The 25,903-nt window shown below is 35.8% G+C and overlaps 1 protein-coding gene across 1 annotated transcript in view; it reads right to left on the reverse strand.

Annotated features, from left to right (window-relative positions):
• The window catches only part of ARID2 (AT-rich interaction domain 2), a 169,178-nt gene that overhangs the window by 64,521 nt on the left and 78,754 nt on the right, over positions 1-25,903 (reverse strand). The window contains exons 4-5 of the mRNA XM_061205258.1: positions 8,393-8,526; positions 2,564-2,782 (exon numbers count right to left, since the gene is read on the reverse strand). Coding sequence (XP_061061241.1) covers positions 2,564-2,782; positions 8,393-8,526 — 353 coding nt within the window. The remainder of the gene's footprint in view (positions 1-2,563; positions 2,783-8,392; positions 8,527-25,903) is intronic.

A 25,903-nucleotide genomic window follows, 5' to 3' on the forward strand; every position in this document is an offset into this window, starting at 1 on the left:
TGTAATTATCTGTATTTTGTAATGAAAGCTATTGGTTTTCAAATGCAGAGAGAAAACTATGTATTGGCAATTTTTAACAGAAAAACTAGTTTTATAAATGTAATTCTTTAAAAAAACAAAAGTAAATCTCCTTAAATGGATGTGCTGTGACATGCATAACATATGGATATATTTTCTGTTGTAAAAGATTTATTGAATGTTTGCAGTCTTATTACGCCTTTAAGTATAGACCTAATATTTATACTTAATATTGAGTTAAAGTTGTAAAGTACTTAGGTTAGAATAAGACTATTCATTGAAAAAGTATTAATAAGGGTGAAGAATGGCAACAGTTTAACACTATATTGATATTAGGATCATGGGGACATGATATAAAGAACAGATTTGAAGTTTTTAATAAATAAATTTAACTACAGTGACCTGAAGAATTTCATAAAATATCAAATTTATATAGATGTAGTAGCTTAATCAGAAAAATGAAGTCCACACACTACTAAAGAGACAAAATTTTGTTTGTCCTGAAGAAAACCTTATAAAGAAAAACTTCACTGGGAAAAGAATACTGAATGGAAATATAAGATGGAAAAATTAAATTTTTGTCACATGGAATTTTTATTATACTTCTTCAAACACATATATGTATAAACATTCCACACCTTCAAAGAAAGTGGTATCTACATTTTCTCTCAATTAAAATTCCATGCCCTAAAAAAATTCAAAACCTCTCAAGAGCCTTATGAAATATATCCATAATCAAATATACCCTTAATCTTCAAACTCAAAAGAATTATTTTCATAATGTAAAACCACTGTTTTAAGTATACAGTCTTCATAAAGTCCCTATGTACTCTGGAACTCTAAACTTCTAACTGTTGAAATAAAAGAAACATCCGTTAAACAGCATTTGTTAAATTATTAATGTTTTAGATTGCTACTCTACATAATAATTTAGTCTGAGATAAACAAAAACGCTAAAGAATGCAAGAAGATAAACTGGGTGTAAAGAATGTCATGCCTCAGTGCATCAAAACTGGTAAGCTCACTTTTATCATATATACAAATGTAATTCTTATTCAATGATTAAATGGTAAGAATTCACTAAAATTATTCTGGTCTGAGAATATTTACTATTTTTTAAAACTTCATTTTAAGATTTCTAAAAAAATGTGAAACAATTTTAAACCATTCTATATTAAATGCTGAAAAATGTCTTTAAAAGAGCAAAATGAAATATTAGGAAGAAAAGAACATGAGAGTGAGATGGAAATCCACCAAATTTAGATCTTCAAAGTTACAATACAAATTTAGAAGTGTTAATCTTTGTTCCTCCTCCAAGTAACCAAGAATAGTTTCTGACAGGGTAAGAAACTCATTTTCACTTTTGTTTAATTTCAAAATGTCTTCATACAAAATCAGTACATGTCAAATTGTAAGGACTCCTACTTAGGGAATTCCCTGGCGGTCCAGTGGTTAGGACTCCGTGCTCTCACACTGCCGAGGGACTGGTTCAATCCCTGGTCAGGGAACTAAGATCCCACAAGCCGTGTGGCATGGCCAGCAACAACAACAGCAACAACAACAACAACAACAACAAAGGAATCCTACTTAGATAATCCCAAATAAAAGTATGTTTGAAAATTATACTACTGACCCAAATTACAGAAAAATGAACTCATTTGCAAACACATCACTGTTTAAAGATAAAAATACTCATGAACCTATGAAATATTACATGAAATTCTCAGACTATATCTACTATTCTATATAGTTTCCTATATGATAAGATAATTTCAAAATATATCAATTCCTTAATCCATTAATAGAATATACTTCTGGCAAAAGAAGTTACATGGTATTGGGGTAGAAGGAGGGTTGAGAAGCAAGAAAAAATTTTATGTCAATAACATTCAGCTGACATAGAATATTTTAAAAAGAAAAACTATAGCAGGAAAAAATTTCAAAACATATTTTCTAAATCCCTATTAAACTAGGGATTGCTAGTTAAATTGCTCAATTGAAGAATTGAGCAATTTGGTCTGTAGAGTAACCTAGATTTGAGATAATTTCACAGAAAACAAAGAACTTGATTTATAAAAACCTACAAATAGCAAATCCTATGAGTAAAAAAATATGAAATATTTGATCATTCTTATTTTGATTATTTATGCAGCAAATTTTCAAATTCATTGACCTAAATTGTTTAGTTAAAAATTATAACTATACACCAGCAGAAATAGACTTCAGAAAACAATTTCTTCCAGGTCCTATTTTTCGTTATCAGAATTTTGTATCAAACAATTTTCTCAAATCAACAAACCCACATTTACTATAAGAAAAATACAGCATTTTAATTTCAAAAGCTCTAGTGAGGCTTTTACTATTCAAATATATAAGGTTAAAAAAAATCCAAACATTCATTATTTTAAATAATACATTTAATATAACAAAAGGAAATGCTACTATATTGCCTAATAAAAAGTACTTTCCTCCTTAAAAACCTTTAAAAAAAATCTATAACACCTTTAATAGAATGATTATACAAAACATTAAGGCTAAAACTTACTGTCATCAAACACCCCGGCATTAGCAAGCAATAAAGTGATGATTTTAGGGTCTTTTTCAAGTTGCATGACATGTTTGCTTTCATTTGATAGGAGAGTGCATACATTAATAGCAAAGTCCACTTCATTTGGGAGTCCAGATAATAGTGAAAGCACCAATTTATTATAATCATTTGGCGAATTGAAGTCCATAGACAGCCCATAACTTTGACGCAGATAATCTAACAAAGACAAAAACGAAAACACTGTTAAGTATATCAAGGATTAGAAACCTTTTACGGTTAATATCTTCTGAATACAGGACAGAAGCTTGTTTTCTTTTATAAAATATAAACTGAGTAGAAGTTTGGAGTTCAACTTTCTAAACTTAAGTGAAAATTACATTCCTCAAAAAGTATTAAAATATAAAAAATGTACATATTCTGTTGGATATCATTGCGAAATTACTATTGTATCTTTATTTTAATTTACCTAATCTACATTTTTTATTCTTGTATTTCAAGGGACTTATTCCGATTTTTAAATACTATAAACCAGAAAGACTGGTTCCTTTCAAATTTTTAACAATATCATGTTTCTAAACACACTGCCTACCTTCTTTACCCAATTTTGGGAGGATTATTACTTGTTTAGGTCAGACTTTTTGCCATATAATATGTAAAATTCATGCTTTTTAGTTCTACAGTTCTGAGTTTTGATAGTCTTTTAACCACAACCACAATGGAGATAGAGAGTATTTCTATCACCCCAAAGAAGTTTCTTTACGCTCCTTTGTAGGTGATCCTCTCTTCTATCCATAAACAACCACTGATCTACTTTATTTCAAAATGCCAATTAAACAGAATCACACAATATATATCTTTTTGTGTCTGATTTATTTCATTTAGCAAAATGCTTTTGAGGTTAATATCCATTTTGATGTGTGTATCAGTAGTTGGTTCCTTTTTACTGCCATAGTATGGCTGTAACATAATTTGTTTATCCATTCCCTAGTTGAAGGACATTTGGACTGTGTCCAGTTTTTGGCACTTCTGAATACAGTTGCTGTAAACATTCACATACAGGACTTTGTGTGGACATATTTCTTCATTTCTCTTGGATTGCTGGGTCATACAAAGTGTATGTTTAACTTTGTAAGAAACTGTGAAACTGTTTTCCAAAGTGGTGGTAACATTCTGTCTTTCCACCAGCGATGTATGAGAGAGTTCCTGGTGCTGTACATCCTTGTCGGCACTTAATACTGTCAGTTTAAAATATTCTGAATATGAGTCACTTATCTAATATTTGTTTTGTAAATATTTTCTCCCAGATAGTGAATGGTTTCCCTTTTCATTTTCTTAACAATGTCTTCAAAGAGCAGAAGTTTTAATTTTGATGAAGTCTGATTTATAAATTTTTACCTCTACAGTTCATGCTTTTGTGTCCTAACAAATCTTTTCCTAACTAAGATTTTATGTAGGAGAATTAGAACATTTTTAGAACTTTGAAGGTAGGGAAGATGGGATTACAGAACACTAATATATTTTATACTCATAATATATACATATTAGAAAATGTTATATTTCTAGAAATACTGACTCTTAATTGATGTAGTTTAGGCCTTGGCAGCTACGTCCTGAGACATATACCCCTAGTACATTTTTCACATAAAGATCTAATTAGTTTAATGGGAAAAGGCAAGAAACAAGAGTTAGAAAACTGCTAGATGAAACATTTCAGAAAAATACGGATTTGAAAAAAAATCTTTTAAAAATGTCACTAAATGGGATGCAAGTAGGAATCTATTGTCACAACATGCCACAGAAGAAAATCATGTAAGTAAGAAACTTCTTCATTTCCCAATGTAGATATCCGAGGAGACACCTCTTCAATTCTAAAATATTCTAGGAATTTCTCCAATAAGAAGTATCACAATACAGTTATAAATGAATAAGACACTGATTCTTTATAATATTTAAGGTTGAACAATAATATATTGTTCATTTTTTATAATCTTGAAAAGTAAAATTTCTTATAAATAACAAATATCTGGGGAAAGTGTAACATAACTTCTGTGAATATAGGAATAGATTTTGATATTTCTATACTGCACACTGGAATTGATCATGAGATGCCAAGTCTCAGCAATAATTAAGTTTTTAGATTCCACAAAATTTTCATGCAAATCTCTTCAATAGAAAACAAATTGGAACCTATATTCAACATCTGTCACAGTCTTCTTTATGTGCTTTCAATATGATCTTGGAATTGTTCTGTTTGCTACTGAAGAATAACAGATGCCATCATATACTCAATTCAATACATCCTTACGTGAATGACTTTGCCAAAAGTCATCGCCAATTAAAATAAAATGAATAAATATGATACTTATGAAAAGTCCTCTAATTATATGAGGCTTGGTAAAGATTCCTAAGATAATATATGAGAAAATGCTTACAAGATTTTAAGAGCCTCCCTTCCCATCCCCAAGGAGGTATGATTAAATAGCTACAATGTTATAATCTGAATGGGATCGGAAATTTTCAACATTCCTCACTCAATGTTTATACAAACGCATCACTGCTGACAAACTAATTTAATCTGAGGTAATCTCTTTGTTTTCAGTTTAGAGGAAAGGGAGAATTGTTCCTAGAGTGCTGTTTACATTACAGATATTAGACAGTACATTCTTTCCATTGATATTGGCAGTGATTGCTGTAGTTCAAATGTCTGTAAGAATATGGGACATGTAAAGGAAAATCTTTGCTCAAATACAACTGATAAAACTAAAATAATAAATCTTCCTGTATAAAGCTCTCCCAAATTTACGTAACAAAAATGCGAATGGATAGGGTGCTTGGCTTCCTTTGACCAAAATGAATGAATTGGATTAAATGAACACTAAAATCCTTGCTAGCTCTAAAATTCTACAATTCTATTAATTTCAATGAGTTGTCATGTGCCAATTTTGCCTTTCATAATTTTTCTACTAAAGATATTGCAAATAAATTTAAAAATTTTTAATTTAGAAACTAATTAATTTTTTAATTTTAATTTTAAAGTGTAAGAGAAGATGAACAAAAAGTCCTTAGTAATCTACACTACAATTCTGCAGAACTGACTGTATCCAAATCAATACCAAGGAAGAAAGAATAAAGACGGAAACAAAAAGATTAGGTATTTATGGCATGAAAAAGTATGAAAAACTATGCAAATAAAGCGACTATATTTTGATGCCAATGTTTACTAATTCTAAAATTCAAAGCAAAATCTATGAATACTTTTTTGGCCACTTACAGTCACTGGGCAAAAGGCGTCAGTATTCTTAAAGGCAAATTTGGTCCCATATTCTATCAATGTACAATATTCTATCATGACAATTATGAGTAGAATTGCACTATGAGTAGAATAAATGCCAATTTATTATATTACCTTTCAAAATACTGTATTAGAATACCTTTTCTTTTTTTTTTTTTTTTAATTTTATTTATTTATTTATTTATTTATTTTTGGCTGTGTTGGGTCTTCGTTTCTGTGCGAGGGCTTTCTCTAGTTGTGGTGAGCGGGGGCCACTCTTCATCGCGGTGCGCGGGCCTCTCACTATCGCGGCCTCTCCTGTTGCGAGGCACAGGCTCCAGACGCGCAGGCTCAGTAATTGTGGCTCACGGGCCTAGTTGCTCCGCGGCATGTGGGATCTTCCCAGACCAGGGCTCGAACCCGTGTCCCCTGCATTGGCAGGCAGATTCTCAACCACTGCGCCACCAGGGAAGCCCAGAATACCTTTTCTTAATATCAACAATATAAGCATCTCTAGATAAAATATATTTATCCAAATACATTAATCTAAACCTATAAGAAGAGTAAGGCTGTATAATCAAAGCTTGTACACACAAATCTTTTAAACATTCTTATTAAAATTTCCTAAGGCTCTTAATCTACCACCATGTAATTCTACTTTGGTGTTTATTTATACACACACAAACAGACACACACATATATATTGACAGCTATGAAGCTTACTATATTTCATTAATGGCATTTGAAGAGAATCATCAGTGAAGGATTTGTTTTATATATTGATGGTCATGTTAATTTTTAGAACACTGTCATAATGTTGCTATGGCTCCTTCTGGAAAAATAAAAAGCACCTTCAAATTCAAAATGCTGCCCTGAAACACTACCTCTTTTCAGTTTGAATTAGATATATTGTAGTCTGATGTTCCCCAGCAAGTCCTAGTTTTTTTTTCCTTTCATGAGTCCCCAATCCTGATTTTGTCAAACATGTTACATATGTTACATAACTGCTCAGATTCTCCTTAAAAAAAAAATAAAGACAGACATATGACAGCATATCAGAAAGGAGTTATTGTAACACCGGATTAAGAAATTGTCATTCCCTTAAAAATTGTGTAGCTCTATCAATGACTTTCATTACCTTCTGAAATACCAGAAATATCTTTTTTCTTGAAGTAAATCATGTTTAATTAGGGGAGGGGGACAAAAAAAAAACACAACAGATCCAGAAAAAAATTTCATTTTAAACAAGATCTAATGTAGAAATGGGTCAGTTTGAGAAGCTGGAATAGATACCAAACTCTATTTAAGCTGCAAGAATGGACAGTTCTGCTGTTGATGAAATATAGGAACAACACAGTTACAAAATGGTCTTAAAGGTCTTTAGTACAAGGTCTCATTCAATGTAGGAACATCCTCTATAACATCCTTGAATTAGATAATGGTCATTAGCTCTTTTTTAAAACAGGAAGCATATCACCTAACAAGTCACCCCATTTTATTTAATCAGCTTAAGCTGTTAGTAAGATCTTCTACATGGTGACTTAAAATGTTCCCTTTTAACAGTAGTTCTTGAGGTAATAACTTCTCATTAAAGATAAAGCTAGATTTGGTTTGCCCTCACCACTGCCACCACCCCTCCCAAGCCCCAATTACACAAAAGCATCAGATGAAAGCCTCTTCTAACGGAGATCACAGATTCTAGGAGATTCTGTTTCCTCAGCTGATTGGGGAAGAAACAGAGTCAAATTCAACATGAAACAAACTGAAAATAGATGATGGAAAATTTAAATCAGTGATACTGGCACAAACGAGGGAGCTTAAAACTAAGGATTACCTAAGAGATTGGTATTAGTACCAATGAAGAATAATAAAGATCTAGATAATTGTATATTTTATAAAGAACATACCCTTGAAAAAGATGTATCTCCTCTTTTTCAGGCCAAATGTTGGTGATTAAAGAAAAGAGATGCTTACCTCTTCAGAGCTCTCTTCCTAAGCATCACCGTCTCAACCCCCCGAGCCACAAACAACGGAACTCCCATCTATTCTGTCTCAAGAACCTCTTTATTAGACTCTCAACCTGATTATTTCCAACTTGAGTCCTGTTCTCTTTAGCTGCAGATTCCTCTATAACCATTACAAGAATGACATGAATGAAAAGAATCTTAAATCCCTGGTACCATGGCAGGAAAATAGTTGAATAGTAAGAAACATTTCTGAGAAATTCTGGTGCTGGGAATTCCAGGGATTGTAGAAAATCTAGTAGATGCTATGAGTACTCCTTTGGCTTCCCTAATCCTAACAGGACCTTCCTCTCCTCATTCTAGTAACTATTCAGGTTAAACTAATCTTTAGACAAAGAAATAATTTTAAAACTTCACTTGAAAATACAGGTATATTTGTAACTCTAAATTCCTGCAACTAAAAATCTTATAGGCAGGCTATGACAGAAAGGGCCCTCATACCAATTAGTTCAATTCAATTCATTGGATGATGTCTATTTTCCTAATTCAAAACTGTGGAACTATGCCTTGTTCATTTCCAGTGATATTTACCTGACACACTGTGTTGCTGGTAATTGTAGGAAGATGGAATTGCACCAATAGGAAGCTGTGGTTTGGGATTGCCTGGTGGTACCTCATCATCATCCTCCCCAAAATGATGAACTTTCTCGTACTTTTCTAGGTAACTGAAATAGAAAAACAGTACAGCAGAGATTTAAAATAGATTTACATCTTGTTTTTTAACTCCCACCACATATATCTGTTTTCCTTTTCTAGAGGCCCTAAATTTAAAATACTACTACTACTAATAATAATAACAAGATACCACAAACCTCATATTAGTGGGACAGTCACTTCAGCAGTAATACTGAAGACAAACTCACTGTAATGGTTCTAAAAGTGTTTTTAAATTTTCAGAAAAGACCACACCACTGCTCAAATAAAAATGTAAAAGTAAAGAATACCAAAGGACAACTACATGTAGATAAACAACAGTACATTTTATTTACTGATTAAAAAAAATAATACATGGTCACCATAAAAACCACGTGAAGGGGCTTCCCTGGTGGCACAGTGGTTGAGAATCCGCCTGCCAGTGCAGGGGACACGGGTTCAAGCTCTGGTCCTGGAAGATCCCACATGCTGCAGAGCAACTAAGCCCATGTGCCACAACTACTGAGCCTGCGCTCTAGAACCCGTGAGCCACAACTAGTGAGCCCGCATGCCGCAACTACTGAAGCCCGCGCACCTAGAGCCTGTGCTCCGCAACAAGAGACGCCACCGCAATGAGAAGCTCGTGCACTGCAACGAAGAGTAGCCCCCGCTCGCCACAACTAGAGAAAGCCCGTGTGCAGCAACGATTTCAGAGATCTGAGCATGTCAATACACACAGTACTATCTCAGTCTTTTTTTTTTTTTCTCTTAATGTTTATTTATTTGGCTGTGCTGGGTCTTAGTAGCGGCATGCAGGATCTGGTTCCCGACCAGGGATCGAACCCGGGCCCCCTGCATTGGGAGTGCGGAGTCTTAACCACTGGACCACCAGGGAAGTCCCTACATCAGTCTTTTTTAATGGCTGTATAATATATGGTCCTATTGATACATCATAATTTAACGAGATCTCTAGTGCTGTAACTAGCTATGTTCAGTTTTGCTTTTTGCTATTACAAGTTATGCAGCAATAAGATTAATCTCAGCACTTGTTTAAATATTTTTCTCTCGAGAGACACTGGAAATGGTATTATCAACTTTAAACAGCAATACGGCCAAATTCTCACCCAAAACTGATGTGCCCAATACATTCTGACCAATTTATAAGATAGTTGTGTATTCCCCACTGGATCACCGTTACAGGGTATGGTCAATCTTCTTAATATTAACTAGAATTAAATTCCCCAATTTACAATAAGATTCCCAGAAGAAAGATTTTTTTTTTTAAATATTTTACTCTTTTTTTTTTTGTAATTCTTTATTTTATATATTTCTATTTTTGGCTGTGTTGGGTCTTCGTTTCCGTGCGAGGGCTTTCTCCAGTTGCGGCAAGCGGGGGCCACTCTTCATCGCGGTGCGCGGGCCTCTCATTATCGCGGCCTCTCTTGTTGTGGAGCACAAGCTCCAGACGCGCAGGCTCAGTAGTTGTGGCTCACGGGCCTAGTTGCTCTGCGGCATGTGGGATCTTCCCAGACCAGGGCTCGAACCCATGTCCCCTGCCTTGGCAGGCAGATTCTCAACCACTGCGCCACCAGGGAAGCCCAGAAGAAAGATTTTTAAATGGGGAAACAATTGCTCAAATCCCTGTCAAACACAATAATGTAACTAATGAACTTGTTACTACACTTCATAAGAACTTAAGCTGATTAATACCAGAGTAAAGTTCTAAATGTGATCATTTTATAGATGAATCCTTCCATCATTCCTGATCCAGGAATGGACTAAGTCCATTAGTCACTATTTTAAAAGTCCTGCAGAGGGAGGGCCTAAAGATGGTGGAGGCGTAAGACGTGGAGATCACCTTCCTCCCCACAAATACATCAAAAATACATCTACATGTGGAACAGCTCCTACAGAACACCTACTGAACGCTGGCAAAAAACTTCAGACTTCCCAAAAGTTAAGAAAATCCCCACGTACCTGGGTAGTGCAAAAGAAAAAAGAAAAAAACAGAGACAATAGAATAGGGACAGACCTGCACCTCGGGGAGGGAGCTGTGAAGGAGGAAAAGTTTCCACACACTAGGAAGCCCCTTCACTGGTGGAGACAGGGGGTGGGCAGGCGGGAAGCTTTGGAGCCACAGAGGAGAGCGCAGCAACGCGGTGCAGAGGGCAAAGCGGAGAGATTCCTGCACAGAGGATCCATGCTGGCCAGCATTCACCGGCCCGAGAGGCTTGTCTGCTCCCCCGCCGGGGCGGGTGGAGGCTGGGAGCTGAGGCTCCAGCTTCAGAGATCAGACCCCAGGGAGAGGACTGGGGTAGGCTGCGTGAACACAGCCTGAAGGGGGCTAGTGCGCCACATCTAGCAGGGAGGGAGTCCAGGAAAAAGTCTGGAACTGCCTAAGAGGCAAGAGACCATTGTTTTGGGGTGCGCAAGGAGACGGGTTTCACAGCACCGCCTAAACGAGCTCCGGAGACGGCACGAGCTGTGGCTATCAGCGCGGACACCAGAGAAGGGCATGAGACACTAAGGCTGCTGCTGCCACCACCAAGAAGCCTGTGTGCAAGCACAGGTCACTATCCACACCTCCCCTCACGGGAACCTGTGCAGCCCGCCACTGCCAGGGTCCCGTGATCCAGGGACAACTTCCCCGGGAGAACACACGGCGTGCCTCAGGCTGGTGCAACGTCATGTCGGCCTCTGCCGCCGCAGGCTCGCCCCGCATTCCATACCCCTCCCTCCCCCCCCCCCCGGGGGCCTGAGTGAGCCAGAGCCCCCTAATCAGCTGCTACTTTAACCCCGTCCTGTCTGAGCGGAAGAACAAATGCCCTCAGGCGACCTACACACAGAGGCGGGGCCAAATCCAAAGCTGAACCCCGGGAGCTGTGCGAACAAAGAAGAGAAAGGGAAATCTCTCCCAGCAGCCTCAGAAGCAGCGGATTAAAGCTCCACAAACAACTTGATGTACCCTGCATCTGTGGAATACCTGAATAGACAATGAATCATCCCAAAATTGAGACAGTGGACTTTGGGAGCAACTGTAGACTTGGGGTTTGCTTTCTGCATCTAATTTGTTTCTGGTTTTATCTTTATCTTAGTTTAGTATTTAGAGCTTATTATCACTGGTAGATTTGTTTATTGATTTGGTTGCTCTCTTCTTTCTTTTTCTTTTATTTTTTATTCCTTTTTAATTTTTTATGTTTAATAATATTTTTAAATTTTTATTTTAATTACTTTATTTTATTTATTTATTTATTTATTTATTTTCTCCCTTTTCTTCCGAGCCATGTGGCTGACATGGTCTTGGTGCTCCGGCCGGGTGTCAGGCCTAAGCCTCCGAGGTGGGAGAGCCAAGTGCAGGACACTGGACCACTAGAGACCTCCCGGCCCCACGTAATATCAAATGGCGAAAGATCTTCCAGAGATCTCCATCTCAACACTAAGAACCAGCTCCACTCAACGGCCAGCAAGCTATAGTGCTGGACACCCCGTACCAAACAACTAGCAAGACAGGAACACAACCCCACCCATTAGCAGAGAGGCTGCCTAAAATCATAATAAGTTCACAGACACTGCAAAACACACCACTGGACGTGGTCCTGCCCACCAGAAAGACAAGATGCAGCCTCATCCACCAGAACACAGGCACCAGTCCCCTCCACCAGGAAGGCTACACAACCCACTGAACCAACCTTAGCCACTGAGGGCAGACACCAAAAACAACAGGAACTATGAACCTGCAGCCGGCGAAAAGGAGACCCCAAACACAGTAAGTTAAGCAAAATGAGAAGACAGAGAAATAAACAGCAGATGAAGGAGCAAGGTAAAACCCACCAGACTGAACAAATGAAGAGGAAATAGGCGGTCTACCTGAAAAAGATTTCAGAGTAATGATAGTAAAGACGATCCAAAATCTTGGAAACAGAATGGAGAAAATACAAGAAACGTTTAACAAGGACCTAGAAGAACTAAAGAGTGAACTAAACAATGATGAACAACACAATAAATGAAATTAAAAACTCACTAGAGAGAATCAATAGCAGAATAACTGAGGCAGAATAACAGATAAGTGATCTGGAAGATAAAACAGTGGAAATAACTACCACAGAGAAGAATAAAGAAAAAAGAATGAAAAGAATTGAGGACAGTCTTAGGGACCTCTGGAACAACATTAAATGCACCAACATTCGAATTATAGGGGTCCCAGAAGAAGAAGAGAAAAAGAAAGGGACTGAGAAAATATTTGAAGAGATTATAGTTGAAAACTTCCCTAATATGGGAAAGGAAATAGTCAATCAAGTCCAGGAAGGGCAGAGAGTCCCATACAGGATAAATCCAAGGAGAAACATGCCAAGACACATATTAATCAAACTATCAAAAATTAAACACAAAGAACAAATATTAAAAGCAGCAAGGAAAAAGCAACAAATAACATACAAGGGAATCCCCATAAGGTAACAGCTGATTTCTCAGCAGAAACTCTGCAAGCCAGAAGGGTGTGGCAGGACATATTTAAAATGATGAAAGGGAAAAACCTACAACCAAGATTAAAAGCAGCAAGGAAAAAGCAACAAATAACATACAAGGGAATCCCCATAATGTTAACAGCTGATTTCTCAGCAGAAACTCTGCAAGCCAGAAGGGTGTGGCAGGACATATTTAAAATGATGAAAGGGAAAAACCTACAACCAAGATTACTCTACCCAGCAAGGATCTCATTCAGATTCAACAGAGAAATTAAAACCTTTACAGAAAGGAAAAGCTAAGAGAATTCAGCACCACCAAACCAGCTTTACAACAAATGCTAAAGGAACTTCTCTAGGCAGGAAACACAAGAGAAGGAAAAGACCTACAAAAACAAACCCAAAACAATTAAGAAAATGGTAATAGGAACATACATATCAATAACTACCTTAGGGCTTCCCTGGTGGCGCAGTGGTTGAGAATCTGCCTGCCAATGCAGGGGAACACGGGTTCGAGCCCTGGTCTGGGAAGATCCCACATGCCGCGGAGCAACTAGGCCCATGAGCCACGATTACTGAGCCTGCGCGTCTGGAGCCTGTGCTCCGCAACACGAGAGGCCGCGATAGTGAGAGGCCCGCGCACCGCGATGAAGAGTGGCCCCCACTTGCCGCAACTGGAGAAAGCCCTCGCACAGAAACGAAGACCCAACACAGCCAGAAATAAATAAATAAACCGAAAGTTTAAAAAAAAAAAAAAAAAACTACCTTAAATGTAAATGGATTAAATGCTCCCACCAAAAGACACAGACTGGCTGAATGGATACAAAAACAAGACCCGTATATATGCTGTCTACAAGACACCCACTTCAGACCTAGGGACACATATGGACTGAAAGTGAGGTGATGGAAAAAGATATTCCATGCAAATGGAAATCAAAAGAAAGCTGGAGTAGCAATTCTCATATTAGACAAAATAGACTTTAAAACAAAGACTATTACAAGAGACGAAGAAGGACACTACATAATGATCAAGGGATCAATCCAAGAAGAAGATGTAACAATGGTAAATATTTATGCACCCAACATAGGAGCACCTCAATACCTAAGGCAAATGCTAACAGCCATAAAGGGGGAAATCGACAGTAACACAATCATACTAGGGGACTTTAACACCCCACTTTCACCAATGGACAGATCACCCAAAGTGAAAATAAATAAGGAAACACAAGCTTTAAATGAAACATTAAACAAGATGGACTTAACTGATATTAATAGGACACTCCATCCAAAAAGAACAGAATATACTTTCTTCTCAAGTGCTCATGGAACATTTTCCAGGATAGATCATATCTTGGATCACAAATCAGGTCTTGGTAAATTTAAGAAAATTGATATCGTATCAAGTATCTGTTCCGACCACAACGCTATGAGACTAGATAGCAATTACAGGAAAATATCTGTGAAAAATACAAACACATGGTGGCTAAACAATACACTACTAAATAACCAAGAGATCACTGAAGAATTCAAAGAGAAAATCAAAAAATACCTAGAAACAAATGACAATGAAAACATGACAACCCAAAACCTCTGGGATGCAGCAAAAGAAGTTCTAAGAGGGAATTTATAACAATACAATCCTACCTCAAGAAACAAGAAACGTCTCAAATAAACAAACGAACAAATAAACAAACAACCTTACACCTAAAGCAATTACAGAAAGAAGAACAAAAAAACCCCAAAGTTAGCAGAAGGAAAGAATCATAAAGATGAGATCGGAAAAAGAAATGAAGGAAACGATAGCAAAGATCAATAAAACTAAAAGCTGGTTTTTTGAGAGGATAAACAAAATTGATAAACCATGGGCCAGACTCATCAAGAAAAAAAGGGAGAAGACTCAAATCAATAGAATTAAAAATGAAAAAGGAGAAGTAACAACTGACACTGCAGAAACACAAAGGATCATGAGAGATTACTACAAGCAACTATATGCCAATAAAATGGACAACCTGGAAGAAATGGACAAATTCTTAGAAAAGCACAACCTTCCGAGACTGAACCAGGAAGAAATAGAAAATATAAACAGACCAATCACAAGCACTGAAATTGAAACTGTGATTAAAAATCTTCCAACAAACAAAAGCCCAGGACCAGATGGCTTCACAGGTGAATTCTATCAAACATTTAGAGAAGAGCTAACAGCTATCCTTCTCAAACTCTTCCAAAATATAGCAGAGGGAGGAACACTCTCAAACTCATTCTATGAGGTCACCATCACCCTGATACCAAAATCAGACAAAGATGTCACAAAAAAAGAAAACTACAGGCCAATATCACTGATGAACACAGATTCAAAACTCCTCAACAAAATACTAGCAAACAGAATCCAACAGCACATTAAAAGGATTATACACCATCATCAACTGGGGTTTATCCCAGGAATGCAAGGATGCTTTAAAATACGTAACTCAATCAATGTGATAACCCATAATAACAAATTGAAGGAGAAAAACCATATGATCATCTCAATAGACGCAGAAAAAGCTTTTGACAAAATTCAACACCCATTTATGATAAAAACCCTCCAGAAAGTAGGCATAGAGGGAACTTACCTCAACATAATAAAGGCCATATACGACAAACCCAGAGCCAACATCATTCTCAATGGTGAAAAACTGAAACCGTTTCCACTAAGATCAGGGACAAGACAAGGTTGCTCACTGTCACCACTATTAATCAACATTGTTTTGGAAGTTTTCGCCACAGCAATCAGAGAAGAAAAAGAAATAAAAGGAATCCTAACTGGAAAAGAAGAAGTAAAACTGTCACGGTTTGTAGATGACATGATACTATACATAGAGAATCCTAAAGCTGCTACCAGAAAACTACGAGAGCTAATCAATGAATTTGAAAAGTAGCAGAATACAAAATTAATGCACAGAAATCTCTTGCATTCCTATACACTAATGATGAAAAATCTGAAAGAGAAATTATGGAAACACTCCCATTTACCGTTGCAACAAAAAGAATAAAATACCTAGGAATAAATCTACCTAAGGAGACAAAAGACCTGTATGCAGAAAACTATAAGACACTGTTGAAAGAAATTAAAGATGATACAAACAGATGGAGAGATATACCCTGTTCCTGGATCAGAAGAGTCAATATTGTGAAAATGAGTATACTACCCAAAGCAATCTACAGATTCAATGCAATCCCTATCAAACTACCAGTGGCATTTTTCACAGAACTAGGACAAAAAATTTCACAATCTGTATGGAAACACAACAGACCCCAAATAGCCAAAGCAATCTTGAGAAAGAAAAACGGAGCTGGAGGAATCAGGCTCCTGGACTTCAGACTATACTACAAAGCTACAGTAATCAAGAGAGTATGATACTGGCACAAAAAGAGAAATACAGATCAATGGAACAGGATAGAAAGCCCAGAGATAAACCCACACACATATGGTCACCTTATCTTTGATAAAGGAGCCACGAATATACAATGGAGAAAAGACAGCCTCTTCAATAAGTGGTGCTGGACAGCTACATGGAGAAGAATGAAATAAGAACACTCCCTAACACCATACACAAAAATAAACTCAAAATGGATTAAAGACCTAAATGTAAGGCCAGACACTATAAAACTCTTAGAGGAAAACATAGGCAGAACACTCTATGACATCAATCACTGCAAGATCCTCTTTGACCCACCTCCTAGAGAAATGAGAATAAAAACAAAAGTAAACAAATGGGACCTAATGAAACTTAAAAGCTTTTGCACAGCAAAGGAAACGACAAAGAAGACGAAAAGACAACCTTCAGAATGGGAGAAAATATTTGCAAATGAAGCAACTGACAAAGGATTAATCTCCAAAATATGTAAGCAGCTCAATATCAAAAAATCAAACAACCCAATCCAAAAATGGGCAGAAGACCTAAATAGACATTTCTCCAAAGAAGATATACAGATTGCCAACAAACACATGAAAGGATGCTCAACATCACTAATCATTAGAGAGATGCAAATCAAAACCACAATGAGGTATCACCTCACACCGGTCAGAATGGCAATCATCAAAAAATCTACAAACAATAAATGCTGGAGAGGGTGTGGAGAAAAGGGAACCCTCTTGCACTGCTGGTGGGAATCTAAATTGATACAGCCACTATGGAGAACAGTATGGAGGTTCCTTAAAAAACTAAAAGTGGAACTACCATATGACCCAGCAATCCCACTACTGGGCATATACCCTGAGAAAACCACAATTCAAAAAGAGTCATGTACCACAGTGTTCACTGCAGCTCTATTTAGAATAGTCAGGACATGGAAGCAACGTAAGTGTCCATCAACAGATGAATGGATAAAGAAGATGTGGCACATATATACAATGGAATATTACTCAGTCATAAAAAGAAACGAGATTGAGTTATTTGTAGTGAGGTGGTTGGACCTAGAGTCTGTCATAGAAAGCAAAGTAAGTCAGAAAGCGAAAAACAAATACCGTATGTTAACACATATATATGGAATCTAAAAAAAAAAAAAAAAAAAAGGTTCTGAAGAACGTAGGGGTCGGACAGGATTAAAGACATCAACGTAGAGAATGGACTTGAGGACACAGGGAGGGGGAAGGGTAAGCTGGGACGAAGTGAAAGAGTGGCATGGATATATATACACTACTAAATGTAAAATCGGTAGCTAGTGGGAAGCAGCTGCATAGCACATGGCGATCAGCTAGGTGCTCTGTGTCTACCTAGGGAGGGTGGGAGGGAGACACAAGATGGAGGAGATATGGGGATATAGGTACACATATAGCTGATTCACTTTGTTATACAGCAGAAACTAACACACCATTGTAAAGCAATTACACTCCAATAAAGATATTAAAAAAAAAAAAAAAGTCCTGCAGCTACCCACCCCTTTGCTTTTATAGTTACAGACAGCTGAGATGAGGGAGGAGTGTATCAATGAACGTATATGGTGATCTCAGAAGTATTATTTTCTTTTTAGTACCAAACCTTAACTTTCAAGGTGGGATGAACGAAAGTTATACATTTACAAATAGAAAAACTAATGACATGGGAAGTCATCACCATTCCTCATTTTCCCCTTCCAGCTTTACAAGGCACAATAATTCACATCTTTGAGACCAGAAAGGAATTAAACTGTCCCTTTCCATTCCTTCTAAGTTCTCCATATAAGCTCAATTTGAGCAAGGAACTCTTTCCTAGCTGGCAGCTTGATAGGTAACGAATCCAATACTTTTCTCTACTGTTGGAGATACAAAAGCAGAGACATATGCCCAGATATAACCCTTGAGCATTAAGGACAGCATGCAGCTGCTTACATTTCACCCTGACCCAGCAGATAAATTTACAGTCTAAAAACATAAGACAAAACAAAAGAGACAGTCTCTCTCCATTATAGACTCGTGATGGACTTAAATAGGTAATAAATCAAGGCTATTCTTTTTGAATTTCTAACGCAGATATCATAAAAAGAAGAGTATATATTAATTTGGACATAAATAGCTGCTCAAAAATTGTGACATTCTCTGCAAATGAGGGATTATCTACATCACACGAAATAACTCAGGCAACAGTACTAATACAGATATTTTAGAGAGTATGGTCTTTCAGAATTGAACTCACTGTGGAACCGTTAAAAACAGGCTAAAGATAATTAATTCTTATCAAATAATTTTTATTTAAATATAATCAAAATAACAATGATGTAGAATTTTATAATCAAAACCTTACACTAATAATATGTTTAAGATGCTCTTTATAAATTTGGTACGCATAACTGAGCACAGTAGATTTAAAATTCGTGTTTTTTATTACAGCTGGGGGAGAAGACAACACTACTAGTAAAGAAAGACCATAAATATTATCTTTTCCCTCCCGGAACACCCAAAATGGAGCATAAGCAAAATGGAGTGACTGACAACACCACAAGTACCAGATACTCATAGTAAATAGTATATATTATATACATAAAGCCCTTCATAATTCAAATTTTCATAAGATTTTTTAAATATACGACTTCTGGTCCCATGGCACATTCTAACTCTATTCCTCCAAACAGATTCTTTACATAATTCCAATCCCCAGAAATTTATGGTTTAGGCAAATTGTTACAATTTTTGAAATTTTTATTTCCCTGGCTTGAGGGTCAGTGCTTGTTCTCATTCATGATTAAATATTTCCAGCTGAGACTCAACCTTTCTTAGTTCAGCTGAGGTACTGGCACCCAGTTCTGATCTCTTGTCCCCCTCAATAAATAAGCACAAAGCCCTTTTTTGGTTTTTCAAAGAGCTATCCTTCTAAAAACTAAAAGGTATTAATACACAAGAGAAAGGAGCTAAAATACGAAGTTATGTTTCAAAGTCTAGGTCTTCAGATTTAATTCTCTATCATAACCCTGAGCTTACACACTGATAGATACACGGTGTTCACTTATTAAATTACAAATGCTAGACAACACATTTCTCTTTCTTCTCAAAGCCAATTACATTGCTATAAATAGTTACTATACTAATCAAACAGGTATTTACAGAGCTCTTTCAGTAATCTGTCTAGTAAACGACAGATTTAACTCAAGACTGGTAAAATACTGGAATCCAGATGGCAGTCACTCCCTCATCAGGCAACACAGAAAACTAGGTTCCTTAGTTCAACATTAGGTACAGAATCAGGTGGCATGAGTTATATCTTCTTTTTTTTCAACTTGGCACTAATTTGTTTTGTGGTGGATTCTATGCCGTAGGTGACAGATTTAGAAGACAAAAGCAAATATGAACACTTAGCATATAATATTGGAATTATTTTAAATGGCACTATTCAATTAAAAATCTTAATACACGTGACCAATAAAATGAGAGGAAAAGAGTCCATTCAAAATAGCATCAAATAATATAGGCAGTTTTGCTATGAATGTGAAAAAATTTAACCTCTTGCAGTATCTGACAGATTAAGCACACAAAACATAAATTAGTCTACAGAAGATTTAAATATTATCACCAATAAGACTGATTTATTAGACATACAATGATTTCCTTTTCAAATCTCCATAGAAATTAAAAAACTGATTATATATCAATTCACACAGAAAACCGAAATAAATTTAAAATTAAATATTGTATAGGGTATATTCCCTAACTGCAATCAATTCAAAGACATTTTTTTTCTAAAAAAGAAATTAAACCCTTGGAAAATTAAAAATAATTTTATGTAAAAGTAGAGAAACTAGTACAACAGTAACCCATCAGCAGATATCAAAATTCATGGTCAATCTTGTTTCATCTATAGCACAATTAACTATATTTACAACACTTTTAAAGCAATTCCCAAGTATCTCATAACTTTATTTGTAAATATTTTGGTAGAATTCTTAGAAATTAAAAATATGTATAAAAACTTCTTGAAATGTTTTAAGAAAAGATGGCAGTTCAAGGAACGCATATTCATCTCGTCCCTTAAATCCAATTGCAATGAACTTTGAAGAGTAAAAATAGAGGGATACTGCATAATTTCTAAGTTAGAAAACTTTCAGAAATTCTGGTTCATTAAAAGCAACTTCAAGGATTTCCAAGACTAACTTGCAAAACAATTCTTGAGAGAGTAACATGGTCTAGTGGAAAACAGAGGAGATCTTAAGCCAAAACACATAAAAAGGCAAATTCAATTTGGATTTCCTTTAGCCACTAAGGATCAACAAAATATGAGGGTGTGTCTGATAACAGGATACAGAGAGTGACAATTATTTAAGAAAAAAAAAAAGTGTAGGGCTTCCCTGGTGGCGCAGTGGTTGAGAATCTGCCTGCTAATGCAGGGGACACGGGTTCGCGTCCTGGTCTGGGAAGATCCCACATGCCGCGGAGCAACTAGGCCCGTGAGCCACAACTACTGAGCCTGCGCGTCTGGAGCCTGTGCTCTGCAAAAAGAGAGGCCACAATAGTGAGAGGCCTGCGCACCGTGATGAAGAGTGGCCCCCGCTTGCCGCAACTACAGAAAGCCCTTTAAAATAAAAAAAAAGAAAAAAGAAAAAAGAAAAAAAAGTGTAGAAAGTTGGGTTGAACTCAGTGGTTGTTGAAAGAAGCAAAGTCCTTTAAACTTCACCTTATAGCTTATTTGTCAAAATGAACTCAAAGACCCAGGGGTGTGGGCACCTATCAGAAGCACCAGCATGGAAAGACTGGTATCATCAGGTAATGGCACCTCTATGGACATGGTGTACAAGAAATTTCAAGATGAAACACCCCGGCACAAAATCAAATATGGTGACATACAAACAAGAAAGGTAATGACATTTCTTTGTCCAGGATTATCCCCGCAAAGAGGGGCATGAAAAAGTAGATTTGACGATGTAGAAGATCACCTCTGTAATGCAGAGGGCATGCTTGAGAAACGGCTCCTCACAGAGGGGAAAAGAATGAAAACAATGGGGTGGACAAAAATGAGACATGTATGATAAACAGGAGGTCAAACAAAGGGGCAAAAAAAAAAGAAGTGGCCCTGAAGGAAAGACCAGAATAAATGGAACAGAAGCAGTATCATTGAGATAACAGAAGAATTTCTTTAGCTAAAATGCTTAATGGGTATATTAAAAAGGTTCCTGGAGTGTCAGGGTACAAGGACCACCAGGCAAAAATTAATGAAAAGAGAAAAACACTCAGACATATCCTGATGAAATATGCAAACTTCAAGGATAAAGACAATTCCTAGAAATACCCAGAACCACCCCTACTCCTGAAAAGTTACACAGAACAGTTGGGCTAGGCTCTGACTTCTCTTCAAAATTAATTGTCAAAGATAATAAATAAGTATCAGAGCTTTGAGGAAAAAAAGTTATTTCACAAGAACTCTCCACCCAATCACATTGCTCAACTAAGACAAAAGAAATTCATTTTCAGGTATGTAAAGACTCAGTAAGCACTCTACTTGATGAATCAAAATTAAGGAATGTTTAAATAGCAATACAGATGACTAATGATGTGCACAGAAACTATTTAAACTCAGATATTAGTCTCAATTGTAACTATCATATTACAAAAGAGAATGCACATTGGTAATTACAAAATAACATGTAAATGTAAAACTAATTTAAAAAATGTAAAACTATTAAAAGAATTTGAAAATGATACTCCTGATATGCAGTTCAAGAACTTTTCCACAAAAATGAAAAGTAAAAAGGAAGTAGTAGTAAGAAGAATTAAAACTGTATTCTGTGTGTTACTTACACAGGAAGAGTGATCAAAATGGGTTTATTCTCATAGTTAATATTAAGGGAAATATGTTCTTGGGAGTGTTTCTAAGCTTTTTACAAGTGTTTAACAACAAAAAGTCAAGATCATTACTTTCCAAATCACTAGAGGGAAACAAAAACATTAATGTATGTAATATGCAGAGAAAAGAAGAGAAAGAATACCCTGTGATATAGCAATTATACTCTTAGGCATACACCCTAGAAAAAAACTGGAAACAACTCAAATATTCACAAATGATAGTATGAATAAAAACACTGTGGCATATTCATACAATGAAATACTATATAGTAATGAAAATTAATTAACTAACCTAGATCAATACAAATGGCCAACAACAAAATGTTAAATCAGTTCAGAATACATTATGACTCCATTTATAGGCAGATCATAAGCAAAAAATTAAATATTTTTTAAGCAATAGATAAGTATGAGGTAAAACCACAAAGAAAAGCCAGATGATAATTATCACATAGAAAATAAGCTAGGATTTATCCCTCAGAAGAGAAATGCACACACAGGGGGCTTCAAAGGTATTAGTAGAGTTTTATTTGTTTTATTTTGTCTTGTTTTGATGTGGATAAACTTGCAGGTATTAAGCTTTTTTGTGTGTGTATGATAAAATATAAAACTAAAAAAAAATTTAGAACATCGGAAAAAAAGCAGTGAGTAATTTCAAACTTAAAAAAATATATATTTCCACTGCTATGTAAAATGTTCCCAATTACAGAAAAGGATTAGCATCTCCCTGAAAACTAATCTAGCAAAACTCTGACAAAACTTCATAAAAATTACAGTTAAAAAAGGACTACATATATAAATACTAGAAAAAACAATCTATTAATATTTATTAAATACACACACATACTCAAGACTGAAGATTTTATTGTAGAAATCCAATGATACTTCAAGATTTAAAATTTTATAACATTAAACTCACCTGTAGACCAAAGAGAAAAATATTATCTAAACAAAGGATGCCAAAGGTTATTTAATAAAATGATGCATCCATGCTTCATTGAAAATAAATTTAGTTAATGAAGAATTCTAGAATATTCCTCCTTTTGATCTCTCGTATGGTCCGTTTGTTATGCCATACACATCGAATAATTCCCAGTCTACTCCTTTACCAGTATAGGCTTACTCAGAACATTGCACCTTAACTTGATCCAGAGTTCTTGCTTCTGTAGAAGAGTACCCTTCAAAGTGGGGCGCACACACACAAGATACTCCAATAGGAAGAAACACTTAATGTATGGGTTGACACTGCCTCCTCCCTCCTTCACTCCATTTATCTGGCAGTCCATATGTTACTCATCCCATGTGAGACAACATGGAGGGGCTAACAGTGGAATCCTCATTCATTCATTAACTTCTGACCAGTGGAAACTTCATCATTCATTAGATTCCATGTACTATGTCTGTGCATGTCTAGGTTAACTGGACATTTAATTTAAAATTTATGTAAAAGATTTTATCTGATTTTAACTAAACCATCTCTCACAAAAATAAGATTAAAAGATCCCTTCAAAGAAACCACAGTTTGACTAGTGCAAGCAAAGAAACAAGAAAATGGCAGAGCTAACACTTCTCACGTGAGCTCATTATCAACAATATTGTGAAGTAAAAACAATGGCAAAGCAATCAGATATGAAAGAAGAGGGCCAAAATATTTCTACATTATCAAAACCCACCTATCTGAACTGTGAATTTATATGCCCTGACCTTGCCCTAGGCCAATGTTATACTTTTTATGTTGGTGACAATTTGTAAGATGTTCTAAGTATCCAGAATTTGAAAACAAATCTCTACGTTTTTCTCAACAATATTTTTCAAGTCACTGAAACTTAAAACTTATTAAAGCTTAAAAATAAATATTATTTCAAGTACATGTAGTGATAAATATTTACAAGAGTCTTTCCAAGGCCAACTTCCATATCACTGGGAAAACATTTCTTTATTTTCTTATGATAAAAATAGCTGAATTAATACATGAAAAATATGGCAACGAAATACTGTTAGAAAATGACAAGAAATCACTACTAAGAAGTTGAAGAAACAAGGATTAGAGCAAATTATACTGTGTGGGAGGTTTTCTATAGAGGTGAATTCAACTACAGATGTTTCTAATATATCTGAGCTTATTGTATTTACTTGGTTCTCTTTAAAAAATGAAATTCACAAAAAACTATCAATACTTTTTGGTGAGTCTTTAAAGGAAAGTAGTACCAAAGATCCACCCTCATAAGCAAATGGCTTTTACAGAAAGAAATTTTTCAGAGAAACATGTTAAGTCTACTTAAGGCCACAATGAAGAAGCAGATACTTTAAATGGGAAGGGGAAGAAGACGTTGGGGGGAGGGGATGACGGAAGATGAAAGAGAAATAGGATAGAAGGGAAACAGGGAAAGAGAGGGAAGGTTATAAGGGTAAGATCAGACATGTGAAAATCATTTACTGCTCATGTAACAGGCATGGTAATGCAGCAAAGAAGTTGAAGTCACAAGTGACAAAAATGGCGCAAGATGATTTCAGTGTGGTCAATTATATAAAAAACATCTTTGAAATAAGGCAAAATCTTCAAATGTACTTCAAAATGAGATGTGAAGTGACAGAAAAATATTTTGTACCACAGAGGTTGAATGGATATCTTAGTGAAGAGTACTTAAAAATGCTACCAATCTTGAGAAGAGTTATGCACTTTACTTTTCAAAAGTCTCAAATTTGCTGACTTTTCCTGTGACAGCATCAGGTGATGAGCAATACCTTACCTAACAGATAATTTAGAAAACAAAACAAAACGAAACAGGAAGACATTTAATCTACCCTTTAAAATAAAGGTGAAATTTTAACAATGAAAAGAAAGTAATTACTTTTAAAAAGAAACTCATGCTATGGAGAGAGCTCTAAAAAAAAAAGGGGGGGGTGTTTTTTAAAAAGAATTTTCCTTCCATCATGTGATTTTTTTTTTTGCTGAAAATATTTTGCATGTGTCTTACATTAAAATTCTCATATCTACATTGAAGTAGGAAAAAGAACTTTCCAAACTATTTAAAAATCTCCCCCAAATTCTATGGGCTTCAGACACTTTAAAAACTTTTATATTGATAAAAGAACAAAGAACTCACATGTCCTCAATTCAGATACATCAATTGTTTATATGTTGCTCATTTGCTTTATCATATTCTTATTTTTCTCATTCAACCCCTCCCTCTCTCTCTACACACACACACACAGTTTTTCCTGATTTAAAATTAAGTTATTTCTCCTTGTTTTTCATAAGCTTGACATTTTTAACAGTTCAGGGCAGTTATTTTGTAGAAAGTCCTTCAATTTAAATTTGTCTTATGTTGCTTTATAATTAAATTAGATACCGAAAATGTCGTTTTGGCAGAAATACCACGGAAGTAAATGCATATCCTAGTGCATATACTAGGAGGTACATCATGTCGATTTGTCCCATTGGTGGTACTGTTAAATTATAAGATACAGCAGGCTCACCTTGTATTTTCCCTGTTCCTGCCCTAGAATCACCCTTTCCTCCAAGGAAAACTGCTTCTTTTTAATGAGGAATGATGTTTAGAAGCCAGTATCTGGACCCTAGATATGCTCATTGCTTATAGAGGTACCTTTGCTTCTAAGACCTTTCAATATACATCAGAAATACAAACATATGCATGC

Source organism: Eubalaena glacialis, chromosome 11 (genome assembly GCF_028564815.1).
Source record: "Eubalaena glacialis isolate mEubGla1 chromosome 11, mEubGla1.1.hap2.+ XY, whole genome shotgun sequence".
Lineage (NCBI taxonomy): Eukaryota > Metazoa > Chordata > Mammalia > Artiodactyla > Balaenidae > Eubalaena > Eubalaena glacialis.